This window comes from Protobothrops mucrosquamatus, unplaced genomic scaffold (assembly GCF_001527695.2).
Source record: "Protobothrops mucrosquamatus isolate PMUCROS unplaced genomic scaffold, P.Mucros_1.0 scaffold2717, whole genome shotgun sequence".
NCBI classification, from domain to species: Eukaryota; Metazoa; Chordata; class Lepidosauria; order Squamata; family Viperidae; genus Protobothrops; species Protobothrops mucrosquamatus.
The window spans coordinates 101,606-117,812 of record NW_015388760.1 but is presented as its reverse complement, the minus strand read 5'-3'; the positions used below and the strand labels follow the sequence as shown (position 1 = coordinate 117,812).

The 16,207-nt window shown below is 42.8% G+C and overlaps 1 protein-coding gene across 1 annotated transcript in view; it reads right to left on the bottom strand.

The window, feature by feature from the left end:
* Positions 1-4,404: 4,404 nt before the first annotated feature.
* The window catches only part of LOC114923274 (protein KASH5-like), a 79,238-nt gene continuing 67,435 nt past the window's right edge, over positions 4,405-16,207 (bottom strand). Inside the window, 1 exon segment of the mRNA XM_029286020.1 lies at positions 4,405-4,609. Coding sequence (XP_029141853.1) covers positions 4,405-4,609 — 205 coding nt within the window.

The window sequence follows — 16,207 nt, the reverse complement described above, 5'->3', positions numbered from 1 at the left end:
CTCTGTGGGTGCCCCCACCCTCTGGAACGAACTACCCCCCGAGATCCGGATGATTCCGGATCTCCTTACTTTCCGCCGCGCCCTCAAGACATGGCTTTTCCAGCAAGCGGGCCTGACCTAGGGAGGATTTTAGGTAGGGATGATTTTAAGAAAATTTTAATTGACACACAGCTTCTAATATTTGGCTTTTAATTTGGTTCTATGGGGGTTTTTTGTTTTTTGATGTATTTTGTTTGTATCTGTTTTAATATGCTGTGCACCGCCCTGAGTCCTACGGGAGAAGGGCGGTATATAAATTAAATTATTATTATTATTATTATTATTATTAGAGTGGAGATATGACAGGAGGTTGTGTTCCATTGTGATTCAATGAAAAGAATAAGCTATCCTATTTTACCCAGTTTTGAGTTATCTCCAGCTTTGATAAGGATTCCTTCTACTTCCTCACCCAAGTTATTAGCAAAAATTTTGAAGAGTCCAGGGTTGACACATCAGACCATATTTTAATGCCTTTCTCCAGTTTCATGAATCACCATTAATAAATACACTCTCAGTACAGTTTTCAAAGGTGGGTGGGTTGTATGCTTGACTTCTCAAAGATTCATAGTTATGAGTAAGCTATTTGTCTGCATCTTGACATTTCTCATAATTTACCTGGGAAACCTATCTGTAGGAGTTGGGGCAAGTACCAATCATGAAAAAAAAAAGATTACATGCTTAATGCACATAGATCAATGTGACTGTCATGCAAAGAATTGATACAGAAACTCTGCAGAGTAGTGATGTGGAAGAAACCAAGCTCTTGCAGACTGGCCCCAGACAGCTCTTGGAAGTTGCAGACATTGCAAGATAAAGTCATATGGTCTGTCAAGTCATCTAACAAAAGTTAAAAAGAAATGTGTAAGCCATTCTGAACAAAAATAATACAAAAAGGGCCTTTTGGATTAGTAGAAAGCTTCAGTTTAATCCATGGAAAAACTAAAGCACATCTATATCTAAGAATGGATTCAGAAAGAATGATGGCAAACCAAAGGTTATTCAAATGAAACCACTTTGGAGAAATATGGTATCTGAAGGGGTATTTTACCCATACAAAGTTGAAATTAAGAAAAGACTGCTCAGTGCACAGAAATTATTGCCTCTAGAAGTAATGGCTATCAGAAATGCAGCCTTAAAAAACAGGAACTGAACATAACTGGTAAAACTTCAAAGGTTTATACATTAATAAGATGGGATAACGTAACAGAAGAGATATCTGAATTAAAGGAAGTACTATAGAATGTATATTTTTCTGAAAGTTGTCAGACTTCTGTGAGACTAGAGACAAAAGGAATTGAGAAACCAGTAGCGAAACATCTGGGATACATCAAACCATCTGGATTCAACAAATGCAGTTTTCTACAAATAACTTCTACTCTGACAAATACAGTCTGCTTTCTTGCACAACTTAGGAGGAAAGCTTTCGTGCTACTTGAAACACATCTTTAAATAAGGATGAGAAAACTGCTATCGACCCCAGCAGTTTCAGGTCAGGATGAAGCCTCTGAGGGCCTTTCAATAGAGGAATCAAGATAGGTTTCCTTCAACAGCTAAGGGGAGAGCAGAAGCATGGCTCTCTTAGCACTGTAGATACTGATTTACTTTAAGATGGAATGGTGGAAAGGATCTCTATTCCAGGGTTCCCCAAAGTACTCAGTACTGAGCCTCAAAGTCAATGGGACTATCCAAGGAGTGGATAAAAAGTTAGGGGTCAGTTAATGGCTATGGGTCAATAAGCGATGGATAAATGGAAAGCCGGTTGGGGTCAATCTTTTGGGGTCTCTGTAGAGCTCCATGCCAGTGCCTAGTCCTGAAGATAAAGTGGCTAGACACATGACAACATTACCCAGGGTTGGATGATCAGCCACCAGAAACAGTGGCCTTGAATTGTCCATACTGTTGTTGTTCATAGAACTATTAAAGTTCTATTAAATTTAATAAATAAAGTATTCATTTATTTTCATATAATAAACCTTCGGGTTCAATGAATGATCAAATTCATGAAGCGGTTGATGAGCTGAACCCCTGATCTATTCAATGGGGAAAAAAATCTCCTTAGAGAGGACAGATCACGACCCAGAGGACGGATTATGTTGGAAAACTAAGACTGGGCATTGTTCCAAGAATCAAATAAGCCTACTGAGGGCAAAGATCTAATGAAACATGATGAACAAGCAGTTCCTGATTTGCCACCTGGGTCTGCTGAGCATCTACCAGAATATTATCCATGCTGGATTGACATAAGAAGCATGTAATATTGTAACCTTAGAATCAATGGTTAGGAGGTGAAGAAAAGTTGAAACGTACAACTTTCTTGCTCGCTGATATACAGTATTTGGAAGATAAAAATGGTATTGTAGAACTCTAGCTGAATTATATGTCAAGGAAACCCATCATCCAGGTACCAGTACCTAGATGCAACCTAGAAAAAATATATTTAAGAGAGTGGTATGGCAAATGAAGTGTTTAAAAGTAACTAGAAGAATCCATGGCAAGAACAATTCCAGAATTTCTGTTGAATCTGCTGTTTCATAGTCAGTACTGAGTGAGCACACTTCCAAAATAGGAATGAGTGCCTGACAAAGAGTTTGGTGACCTTTTATACATCTTTGCATTCTACTTCACATGCACATTTACAACTTTCATTTTTACAACCGTGGAATGTTCTTATCAGTTTCTTTTGCCTCATATAGATATTCACTTCTTTCTAAGTCCCCTCTTTCGGTGTATGTTCTCTCTTGCTTAGACTAATGAAGATTTCTGTGCAAGTGTATTTACAAAAGCACACGGCATTTAGCTGACTGATATTTGCGCCACCTCCTACAGATAGGATTACCAGGTAAATATTAGAAATGTCAAGAACTAGACAAATAGCTTACTCAAAACTATGGATCTTTGAGAAATCAGTTACCTCCTTCGTCCACTTTGTTGTGGCTAGCATTCTGTTTGTTCTTCAAAATTAAAGGTAATCTCATTAACTGGCAGATCTCTGAAAGATCTCTTAGTTTTGTTGCTGAACTTTGGGGGTATTAGAATTTTTGTTCTTCAGGTTTTTTATGAATCTGAGGTAATGAAACATGTAGAACATATGGGACAGTACAGCTACTTTGTTAGCATTTTTAAAATGAAGTTTTTAATCTTTTTAAAACAAAGCAGAGAGGGAACAATCTGAATTCTAGAATGAAGGTTTCCATAACCCTGATGCTTGCATCAAAAAAGCCTTACTCCTTGTTGATTCTAGAATAAGCTCTTACAGAACTTCCAGCTTCACAACATAGAAGAGAATCCATTACTTCGGCTATAGACCCAAACTATTAAGGGATTTATATGTTAACATAAGCACGAATTTGACTCAGAAAACTACAGAAAGATAAGCAAATCAAACTTCATCGGGAGTACGACTCTGTTTAGTATAAGTAAGGGCTCCAACATTTTTTTTCTACCCAAATCATTAGACCCTCTCATTTGTCTGGACTTAACTTTCACCTGTTCCATCTGATCCAGTATATAATCTGATTCAAACAGTAGGACCCTGACACTTCTGATAATAGAAAGAAACATGTGAGCATTATATAAATAACATGTAGCCCACACATCCTGATAACCACTCCCAGTATATATTCTTTGTCCATCAGGGTGACTAGTCTGTTTCTGTGCCTGAAACTGGATTGAAATAGATCAGAAAATCAGCTTCATCTTGAAGCATGTGGCCATCATTTGTTTCAATGGTAAATTTGAAACAGAATGATAAATTTGAAACAGGTCTATGGGATATTAAAAATGGAACGATTTCAAGAGGGTTTCTTTAACAAACATCTACCATCTCCTTCAAGGCAGGCAATATCAGATTGGATAAGGAAAGAACTAATGATCAAAAGTGATACCTCCCTAAATTGATATTTCTCAGCCATGATACATATACCTATTTTTTCATAAGGTATCACACAACTTTCAGAATACTCAATAACATTCCCCATCCATACATACACACTTGATGGCTGACAATGGCCCTTGTCTCACATTCAAATTAGTGCGGAAACAGATATATAGGTAACATTTCAAAAACTAATTTCATCTTCAACCATCCTTTGTTAGGAAATATCTAAAGAGAAACTGGAATCATGTTTATCAGCTGAATCTGGTTACAATAATTTATTGGAATTTTCCTTTTTCCCTTGAAAAACTAGGTAATTTGCCTTTCCCATTAATGAAAGAAGGCAGGAAATGTAGCACATCCCATCTTATATCCCACGAATGACTGAAAAAATGCTCCATTTAATTTATTCTTGTAAAATATTTATTTACATGTTGGATCTTCCCAGACATCTCCTTTTCTTTGTATGGATTTAAGGGATGGGATAATGGTCAGATAGGTGGTACATGTCGATACTGCAATGACAAGAAATGCCAAAATTTTCCCTCTGGCTCAATCCACATCTAAAATTGGTTGTAGAATATAACTAAACAGAAAACTGCTAGCAAGGAAACAAACAAAACAAGCAGCAGCCCAAGGAGTAATAGTTCCTGGAGGATGTGCAGGATTAGATAGCCTAATGGGACATCAAAAAATCTGTGTGGAAAGAAGAGGGGGAAAAGGAAATAAATACTAAGAGAAAAAAGGCACCTGCACATTTAAGTCAGATACAGAATCAGGAAACACAGAAGCTGTAATGAGTTTTTACTGAATGGGGATTAGCAGGATCCTTTTAAATTAGAGCTAACAGTATGAAATTCATCATTTCTGTTTGCTATGGCACAGATATAAAATATTTAAAAATCATCAAAAAGCAACACAAATGATACCGTGGCTTTCTTCCTTTTAAAACATTGTATATGCAAAATAGAAATAATCCAAACAGCTGGATTGTAGCTCTTTTCATAGGAAAAGAATGTGGCCTCTATTAATCGGGTCCATTTTTTATTTCTGTGTTTAAACAGCATTTAAACATTAAGAAACAAATTGCAATCCTGCACTCCTGATAAAGTTCTTCCTTAATCAAGCCTAAAACAATATGTTGAGAAATCAGCACATTTTACATGTAAATATGCTTCAGGGGCTATATTCTTAATTATTTAATTATTTTTCTGTTTTTTCCACTTTCAAACATTTCAAGATCCTATGTCAACTGCATGTACATCATTAGTCTGTTTTATTTCATATTGTAGATACAAGAAAACTAGGGAAATATTTAATTACTTCAAGAAGCATTTGTTATATTTTGAAATTGAGAATCAAGAGTCTAGTTCAGGGGTGTCAAACTGGCAGCCCGCGGGCAAGATGTGTCACACGCAGGTCAGGCCCACCCCAGCTCCACAAAGGTAAAACATGTCATGATACATCCCGATATGTCACGTGACGTGATTGAGTTTGACACCCATGGTCTAGTACAGGGCTTTTCAACCTTTTTACCCATTGTACCACTTTTAGGATATGGCGATATCTGAGTACCACCAGTTGCATAGCAAGATGTCAAAAACATGATGACCAAAAAAAAAGGAAAAAAGTGATAAAGTACAGGTAGTCCTCAACTTACAACAGTTTGCTTAGTGACTGTTTGAAGTTACAATGGCATTGAAAAAAGTGCCCCCCAAGCCACAGCCGAGCAAGACGCCTGCCCACCCGGCCGTGCTCTTCCTCCTGTCCGAGGTTTTCATTGTTGTGAGCATTTCTGTTCATGATTGGCAGCGGGGGTGGGGTGGGGGGTGTATGGTTTTTATTCTCCCTGTCTGCTGGGTGGTTGCAGCAAGTTTTGGTCACTTCACATGACCCTGGGACACTGTGACCGTCATAAATATGAATCAGTTGCCAAGCATCTGAATGTAAATCACAAGACCCTGGAGATAAGGCAACATTCCAGCTGATCGGCGCTTCTTCTGGGCTCAGCGGAAGTGCCAGGATCAGCACTGAGCTCCAGCTGGAGCCTGGTGCTGATCCTGGTGCTTCCACTGAACCCTGACAGCCCCGAAGAAGCGCTGATCAGCTGGAAAGCAGCACTGATCCTGGTGCTTCCACTGAGCCCTGACAGCCCTGCAGCTACAGCCATCTCTCGCTCAGGCTTGTGCAGTGCTGCCACCGGTTCAGCCTATTCCCCTCCCCCACTACTTTTTTAGGATGGTCGCATACCACCTGCCAGGTGCCAATGTACCACAGGTGGTACCCATACCACTGGTTGAAAAGCCCTGGTCTAGTACACAGGTCGGCAACCTGCGGCTCCGGAGCCGCATGCGGCTCTTTGAGCCTTCCCCTATGGCTCCCAGCCTCCTCTGCCTTTTGCAGAGAGAGACAGAGACAGACTGTCATGTGTCTGAGTAACGAAACACTTAAAAGGACTTTCAGGCATGTTTTCTCCTAAAAGCTTTTATTAATGTTAAAGTACATCAGCACGGCATGGAGGAATGCTTAGAACTGATTCTCTTCCGTTACACCTAGCATTCCAGACATTGTCCACTCCCTTATTGTAGGGTCATGGTTCACATCTTCCAATCAACTTGAAAGATGTGATTTACTTCCGGTTTCTTTCTCCCGGGCTATCCTTATGCTCCTCCCTCTTTCCTAGTTGCTGGTTTAACTATATATATACCAGACAGTTCTGCACATTGTCAAAGCAAGAATATACAGTATTTGGAGCGTTGACACAGACCTTCTCTCTCTCTCTCTCTCTCTCTCTCTCTCTCTCTCTCTCTCTCTCTCTCTCTCTCTCTCTCTCTCTCTCTCTCTCTCTCTCTCTCTCTCTCTCTCTGTGTGTGTGTGTGTGTGTGTGTGTGTGTGTGTGTGTGTAAAAAAGAGAGTAGCTTCACCCTGTTCTGACGAGCTGAAAAGCTTATTGGGCGGGGCTCCCCCCTTTGCTGCATCTCTGCAGGAAGCAGGAAGCAGAAAGGGCAGGAGAGAGCTAGCTAGCCCAGCTATGCTGACTCAGGAATTCTGGGAGTTGAAGTCCATGAGTCATAAAAGAGCTAAGGTTGCCTACCCCTGAGCTAGCCCAATAAGAATGTGTGTCAGTTTGTTGGAGAACAGCTGGAAGCCAGCTTGCCAGGTGAGCAGAAGATTGGAGAGAGGAAGAGAGAGGGGGGGAGAGAGAAAGAGAGAGAGAGAGGGAGAGAAAGAGAGAGAGAGAGGGGGGAAAGAGAGAGAGGAAGAGAGAGAGGGAGAGAGAAAGAAAGAGAAAGAGAGAGGGGGAGAGGAAAGAGAGGGAGAGGAAAGAGAGAGAGAGAAAGAGAGAGAAAGGGAGAGGAAAGAGAGAGAGAGAGAAAGAGAGAGAAAGAGAGGGAGGAAGAGAGAGGGAGGGGGGGAGAGACAGAGGAAAGAGAGAGAAAGAGAGAGAGAGAGAGGGAGGGAGAGAGAGAGAGAGAGAGAGACTCTTTTGACATCTAAAATGAAGATAACACTGCATATATCCTTTTTTACCATCTTGGCGACGTTTCGATGAGGTCCCACTCGTCATCTTCAGGCTGGGGTCTTCGGCTTCGTGCTTGTGCGAGCAAAGTGTGATCGGAGCTGCCGTTTCTCTATAAATATTGGTGGGGGTGTGTGGAGTGCTGGCTTAGTTGCTGTAGGTGGGTTGGTTGGCTGTGTAGGGGTTATTGTTTGCGGATTGTTCAGCTGTTTCGTAACATCCTGAGTAGTTGAGGTGCTGGCTGTGTGCCCATTAGTCTTTTGTGTTATAACGACCTGGGTAATGGGTTGTGTGATTACATCCTGAGATCTAGTGTAGTGATATNTAAAGCCCAGGATGTTACAACACAGCCAACCACCCAGGATGTTGCAACACAAAACTCAGGATATCACTACACTAGATCTCAGGATGTAATCACACAACCCATTACCCAGGTCGTTATAACACAAAAGACTAATGGGCACACAGCCAGCACCTCAACTACTCAGGATGTTATGAAACAGCTGAACAATCCGCAAACAATAGCTCCCACACAGCCAACCAATCCACCTACAGCAACTAAGCCAGCACTCCACACAAACACACCAATATTTATAGAGAGACGGCAGCTCCGATCACACTTTGCTCGCACAAGCACGAAGACCCCAGCCTGAAGATGACGAGTGGGACCTCGTCGAAACGTCGCCAAGATACTCTCAATCTTACACGGGAAAAGACCCGAATACGCCAAGACCTGCACATATATATATATATACAGGAACTCTTTCTCAGAAAAAGAAATTTATATATATATATATCTATATCTTGAGTTTGGTGCACCCTGTCGGCCCAAATATGGGAGAAAGGAATCTTTTGTCTGTATCAGCTCAAACTAGAGCCAGTTCTCCCTTAATTCTTTGTTAGCAATCCAAATTTTGAAATATATATATAAATTTTGGAAATATATATATACGGTATATATATATATATATATATATATATATATATATATATATATATATATATATATATATATATATATATATATATATAGTAGAGTACAAAAGTAAAGAACACCAGGAGAAAAAGAGACTCTAAAAAATATTTAATGGTTGAAACCAACAAGACAATGCATGGCTAAAACCTATAAAATTGTTCTTTAGACAGCCATTACTCTGCATCCGGCACCAAGCCCTAGTCATTGGGCGTGGCCGGTCAATGAGGGTTTTACTTTTCTTGCCACAGATGGTTCGGCTCCTGTTCCTACTTTCAGTCCCAGAGTCAGTCCTCCCCTCATGAGCACACTCCTCCACCGGAGATGCTTTTTCCCGCAGAAGTGACCCTGCAATTGCTCCCGAATTGGAGAATGGTGGAGGATATAACTGGCTTATGGGATGGAAACACCCTTTATCCCAGGTTGCACAAGTGGGGGGAGGGTGCAGCCGTTCGTTTTGCGCTCCAGGACGACCCATGGAGTCATAAACACCCGTGCCGGTCCCCATGGGGCGTGCATCGTGCTTACTAGCAGGTAGTCCACTCTTCTCCACTCCGCTCCGCTCAGCATCCCCACACATGGGGGGAGGCGGAGAGGCCGCACAACCGTCCATTCCCAGGAGACGCCTCACGGTCTCCAACCACCTCAAGCGTCTCTTGCTCTCCCCCATCCACCGCAAGCCGGGCACTGCAGCCAGGTAGTCCGGATACATCAGGAGCCCCACAATCATCCTTCGCAACCCCAAGCGCAGCACGTGTCGCGGAGCGGGTCCAAGGTCCCCGTCTACCAGGGGATGCCATCGCTCCGCAGCGGGTTGTCCTTTGCCGACGACATACCAGCGTCCGTGAAGCACTGGGGGGGAGGTGGGTGAAGGGGGGGGTCTAGAGCTGCCTTGCCCGTACCGGCATAAGTCATCGACAAACCCACATCACCGGCTATGTCATTGTAGTTGCCGGGTGGGGCATCTTGGTCACGGGGAAATGCTCCATTTTGCAATCCATTGTTGTTAACAGGTTTGTCCCGACTCGGTGAACTAGGGGGTCGTGAGTTGCTCCCCATTCGTACGTACGCCCAGTTGCGCTGCCAGGTGTGTGCGCGTCGTAGCTGGGTGTCGGTTTCCTCAAAGCATGGTAGAGCAAGGTCAAAGAGGTCAACGGGTCTGCCCATGGGTGACTGCACCCCAGGATTACCACCCTGGGGACCCTCAACAGGATGCCTCCCAGGGGATTGGTATTTATTTATTTATTAAAAAAATGCTGAGGGAGATGCTGAGGGAGTTCCACCCCCTTCCTTTTTCCAAACCAATCGGGGAGTATGCCCATCCTCAACTTCCTGCGCAGCAGCTCGTGGGGTGGTGTAGGATCCCCTTTTCCCAACCGGGTATCGATGTTGCTTCTCCCATGTTCTTAAAGCAAGGTGGGCCTGGCACAGCTCGATGTGCCTATTGATAGATGCATCGTCTGANGTGTGTGTGTGTGTGTGTGTGTGTGTGTTTGTGTGTGTGTGTGTATATATATATACACACACACACACACACATATATATATATCCACAAGATACTTGCAACTACATAGATTGAAGATAACTCTTTTACCTAGGAAAGGCAATTAAATAAAATAGGAAGTGATTGAAAAAAACCTTATTTGTTATGATACCATTCTCTGACTGCGTGAGAATTAATTCTAACAATGGATAGGAGAATAAATTGGAAAAAATAGGTTCACTACTGCTGTAGATTTCTTAGTCACAGCTATAGTTGACAGGCTGAAAAAAGCTCAGTTCCTATTCCCACCATTATCTTTGTTTCCGTTTGTTTCTTCTTCAGACTTTGAGAAGATAGACAGGGCTAACAGACAAAGAATACAGAAGCAGTCTTGTTTTGTGGTCACTCCAAAACCTTCATTCTTGAAGGAAAATCAATTATAGATTATACTCTGGCTTAGATTCAAAGTCATACAGGAATATGGTATGAATAAGGAACAACAGACAGCAACAGAATAAAGTAATTGTTGATTCAGTGCATAAAAAGGGCTGCCAATCAGTCTATCTAAAAATATCCCCATTCCAAATTAGAAATCTCTATGTCATTATCTATCTTTGCAAGTACAAGAAAGTACCTGAGACTCTATATTAGATGGGTAGGTCCACACATCCATGTTCTTTAGAGTCAGTTCAAGAGTCTTGCTATTGGCAGTGTGTTCATTTGTCAGGCTTTGTTTTGATTCCTCCTTCCTGGATTGGAAAAAAAAGATACTTATTAAACACAGATAGATACAGAGATACAACAGAAAACTTTTTCAGTCTGAACTGAGGAAACTTTTAACAATAAGATTAAAATGCTCACTGTATATGGACATTTCCCTTTTCTCGATAACAGTGGCAGAACATGCCCTAGAAACTCTTTTTTGCCATATCCTTAAGACATTGGCAACTCATATTTAAGGCAGTCTTAAGTTGTCCTTAGCTGTTCTAATTTTAAAGTAGTTTTCCCTTTTAAATAAGCATAAGTCATAACAAATTTTCTATGAGTATAATCTTCACCTTCATCTTACATACCTGCTAGGTATGTAAGCCACAATAAGCAAGGGAAGAATCTGGAATGCTATCCAGAACTAGTTGATAGTTATAATAAGTTTGCAGAATCCAATCTGGGGCATTCAACCAGGACCAGAGGTTTAGTCTTCCAAGCTTTTGGACTCATGCTGGAGCCCATCCTCAGGGAACCTCTCTCTACCAGAATGTGTTCTTTGGGCCACTTTATGTGTCATATTTATGTGGTGCCTCATTGGTGTGGCTTCCTATTGCGTAACTGGTGTTGATGGCCGGCTACTGGTTTCCTTGTGTTGCCAAGTCCTTGGTTCCTAAGTACCTGATAAGCTGGTGGTAAATCAGCACTCCTGTTGACTGACAAGAGGCATATTTCCCAGGCTTCAATCGTTTCCCTGGCTACCTTTGTACCTGCTCAGCCAACAAACTTAGTAGCTGTGAAATGTATATCCTTGTTCATTGCAATGTGAGGCTACCAATGAGTTTGGGTCTCCTCATCTGACCACTCGCTTGTGTTCTTGTAGTCTGGCGATTAGCTTCCTCCCCATCTGTCATACATAGTCACAGGGGCAATCCATGCAGGGAATCTGGCAGAAGTATCTCCCAACTCCAAGTGATCTTTGCAATTCATGATTTGTCCTCGTATCGTAGCCTCTGTGCGGCACGCAGTGCCCACTTGCACATCTCGGAAGCTGCGTTCTACTGCTTCCAAAATGTTTTTGATGTATGGCAGGGTGGGCCATAAAGTTGGTCTTATACATTCTTTCTTCATTTCTCTTCCTTGCATGTTGTACAGGCATCTTGTAATAAATGCTTGTGGGTACCTATTCTGTCTGAATTGTTCACGTAGGTACCTTTTCTCCAGTTGTTTAGCTTCCTGGGTACTACAGTGGGTTCTCACCCTGCCATATACAGTAGTGGCCAAAATTGTGGAAACCTTTGGGGAAAGTGTATTTTTGAGGTTTGATGGCTAATAACACCACTTTTTTTTTGGAGTAGTACCATAAAATTATATATCAATGGAAAGATAATTTAATCAAGAATGTAATGCACAATAGTTTGTTCAATTATCTGTACTGTATTCTATGAAAAGTTATAGCCAAATAACCAGAAAAAGGAAGCACAACTTGCTTAGGTTGATATCAGGTAGCTTTCCTTCATCTGATTGTAGTCAATGAGCATGAGTGTTTAGAGAGCCAATCAGGTGTCATCTTGTTTTGGCAATGAGCCAATCAGATCACAGTAGGATTCAGTTATTGATGTCATGTATTGAAGCTGAGAGGACATTTGTCAGTGTGTTATGTGATCGCTATCAAGTTGCTTGGGGGGGGGGGGGTTCTGTCATTTAGTGAGCTTGTAAAACGTAATAAAATTAAAGTAATGGTGCATAGAGTTGACTGGTTGCCCAGAAAGCGATGCAAAATAGTATTATTAAGTGAACAAGGCTACAATTATAAAGAAATTAGAAGAAAATTTGTTGGAAACTTAACCAAAGGTGGCATTTCTACTGTAAACTTTTCCCAAAAGGTTTCCACAATTTTGGCCACTACTGTAGTGTTTTGACAGTGGATGGTTACTGTTGAAACTAAGAATATTTGCAGTGTTGGTGACCTTGCAATAAACCGTGGTTTCTAGGCTTCCATCTTCCTGCCTGTTGACAAGCACATCTAAAAGTGGTAATTGTCTAGACGTTTCTTCTTCCATTGTGAATTGTATGTCTGGAAAAATGGAGTTCAGTAGAGTATGAAAGTCTTTCAGTGCATTTCTTTTGATGACAAACGTGTCATCCACAGAGCGGCACCAACATTTAAGAGTGTAGTTTTGAAATGCATGGTGTTCTAGTTCATGCAGGGCAGTGTCTGCAATGACTCCTGATATTGGGGATCCCGTGGGTGTCCCTTTCATTTGCTCATACATTTCCCTTTTGAATGTGAAGAAGACATGTTGGCAGTACTGGAGTACCGTCATGATTTATTACCTGGTTAGGTTATTGTGATCTGTGTTGTACTCTTCTTCTGGTTTTTTATCTATTGTTTCGTATTCTAAGTGAGGAGGGATGGATGTAAATAGGGAAACTACGTCAAAGGAGAACATGAGCTCATCAGGAGCCACATTTAAGCCTTGCAGTTTTGTTGAAAATTGTATGGATGAGTTCGAGGGTGGGCTCAGGAAGCTTAAACGTTGTGCCAGCCATTTAGCCAGGTTGTAGGTAAGGGCATCTCGTAGCGCTATAATAGTCTGAGGGGACTCCTATTTTGTGTATCTTGGGGTATCATAAAATCTCACTGGGGCAGCATCTGTTGCTCTCATTTTCCAACATTTTTTCTGTTATTGTCTCTATTTACATCTATCCCTTAGAAGAATTCAAGTGTTAAAAAGAACAGTTTATTTCCAAGGAGGTCTGGGTATTCCCAATCACTTGCCCAATTTATAGCTAAACTCTTGATCAAAGAATATCTTTGAGACTTAAAACATTCTCACTCATTCAGCAATGTCATCATTGTTCCTACCTTCCCCCTTTCTCTGATAGAAGATGATTTCGGTCTTGTTTATGTTCCTGATTCTTCGATATTAGTTTACCATCAGTCACAAGGCTTAGCTGAGGCATATTATGTGAAACTGGAAGTAATGCCTTGGTATCATCTGACCCATTCTTGCTATGTTTCTAGAAGAAGAGAAAAGGAATAGCTGCTGGAACAATGAATCTCACATTAGGTCTTTATCAGTTCTTAACAAGACTGAAAGCAGGACTTTTTAACCTACTTAAAAAGGTTATGAAAGTAGTGCTATCATATATAAGCTACAAATATCCAGATAATTATTGCCCAGATAGTTAAAAAAAGAGAAAACTACAAGTGAGATTCTATCTTTTATATGAAGGAATAAAGACAAGGCTTTGAATTCTAATTAAGTATATATTAATCTTAATGCTACTGTCAGAATCCAATTATATTTCATTTCTAGTTATTGACTATGGAAAACCCCATTTCTGCCCTCTCTGGATTCTGTCATACTACGAAGGGGAAGGGGGATGAGCAAAGGGGTTTTATGGCTCTCACTTCCTTCATTAAAACTTCAAAGGGACTGAATGTGGATCTCACCAAGAGGACTGACCATAACAATATGGCCCATCAGCTTTCATCTACTACTCTCTGAAGTCTCCCTTCTGCTGGTCGAGAGGAAAAGGGGGTGGAAATGTAACGCCTGGGATTGTCGCTGGAAGGACGGTGGGGTGGGGGCTGCTTGGGAACACTTAAAACCTTGAATGGTAGGGGTTGGCCCCTCAGATCCTGTCTAGAATGCCTGCAACCATCTTCTCTTAATAAAGATGCCTATTGGAAGAGATATTCCAAGAGTTCTGTCTTCTTAAGATGTAAAGTGGGGTGGGTCCTTACATTAGACAGGATCTGCAAAATTAGTCCACCTGGAAGGGAGAACCTTGCCGGGGGACTTTGAAAAAATTACCATGTCAGACGATGGAGCAGGGAAGGGAGAAAACTCCCCGGAAAGGGAGCTGCTGCTCCGACTGAAACCCTGCCAGATGTCAGGATCTGAGAGGTCAGATTCCTCAGGAGAAGAGGTGGTGGAGACACGTAACCACAAACCTTGGTGGTCAATGGGCGTTGGAAAGAAAGGCGAGTGGGAAAAGAAATCAAGAAAGGTGACCCTGAGACGGGGGGCCAACCAACCAGAATGGAAGCAGGAGATGGGGAAATCCCTGTATGCAAGTGAAGAGGAAGGAAGCTGGGCACCGTACTCGGGCTGGATCCTAGAGAAAGCTATCGACCTGATGAAGAGAACCCTCAGCTCCCTAGGAGAGGAGAATTCTGAGCCCTATGGCCACACCAGCTCCCGGAGCCGCAACTGGAGAGACACTGAGGGGGAAGTGGAACCTGCAGCCCCGGGGACGTCTGCTGATCCAGTAGTCCCCACTCCCCGCCGACCCGCAGATGGCAATCTGGATGGAAGACACTACCACCGACAACGAAGGCACCGATCCATTCAAAGACTCCCGCTGCTGGAGGTGAGATTCAAGGGGGAGCCGACACGCTTGGGGTTTTTCCTAACCTAAGTCCTCAGCTACATGGAGAAATATGGGCGGCACATCCCCACCGACAAAGCCTGTATCCGGATCGTGCAATCTGCGCTGGATGGGCCAGCTGCAGATTGGGTGGCGAACTTGCACGACTCCAATGCCCCAGAGCTCAACGACTTCAACCATTTCATGTCCTCTCTGAGAAGGCAATTTGAGGACCCCCTGGCTGATCGCAAAGCCCGCGAAAGGATAAAAACGATGAGGCAAGGCAAACGCTCGGTAGCCGAATATACGCAAGAATTCCGGGCCATTGCCAGCAAACTGAACTGGCCGGAAGACATCCTCCTTAGCCACTTCAAAGACGGGCTAAACTACGACCTATATGATGCTTGCCTGCCCCGAGGAGACCCACACCAACTTGATGAATGGTATGTCCTTGCAGAGGAAGCAGAGATCGACCTACTGAAGAGGCACCACCGAGGAAAACAATAGAGCCGCTCACCGCCTGAGTTGACAAGTGAACCAGTGAAACAATCGGCTACGGCCAAGAAGCAAATGGGGTGTTTCAAGTGCGAGAGAGAGGGGCATCGGGCTGTAGAATGCCGCTGAAAAGCCCCCCAACACAACCCAGACAGATCACCGGCCAGCAGATCCGGGAAGTCTCCAGCTAAGCCAAAAGAACCTGCCATGAGAGTGATGGAGGCTGTGGAACCCCCTACCTCTGTCCATTGTGGGGAAGGAACTCCAGCCTACACCGCAGGGCCAGTGGACGCCTCAGACGACAGCTCGGAGGGCGAACCCCTGGTAAGTGGACCCATCGCACCCATCCTCAAGACAGTGACTATATGAATAATTAAATATATTTTCTCTTTATTGTATTTCTCTGGTAGAATACCCAACAGGAATATTTCTGGTTTTAGTTCTATACGTTGTTGTATCATCTTTTCTATCCATGTTCTAATAATATTCCAATAAGTTTTAGCTTCTACACACGTCCACCACATATGGTAGAAGGAACTGTTGGCGGCCGTGGCCAGGGGGGCGTTTTATCAGGTACGCCTGATCTACCAGTTGCGGCCTTTTCTGGACCGGGACGCCTTGCGCACAGTCACCCATGCTCTTGTCACCTCCCGCCTGGACTACTGCAATGCTCTCTACATGGGGCTCCCCTTGAGGAGCACTCGGAGGCTCCAGTTAGTCCAGAATGCAGCCGCGCGG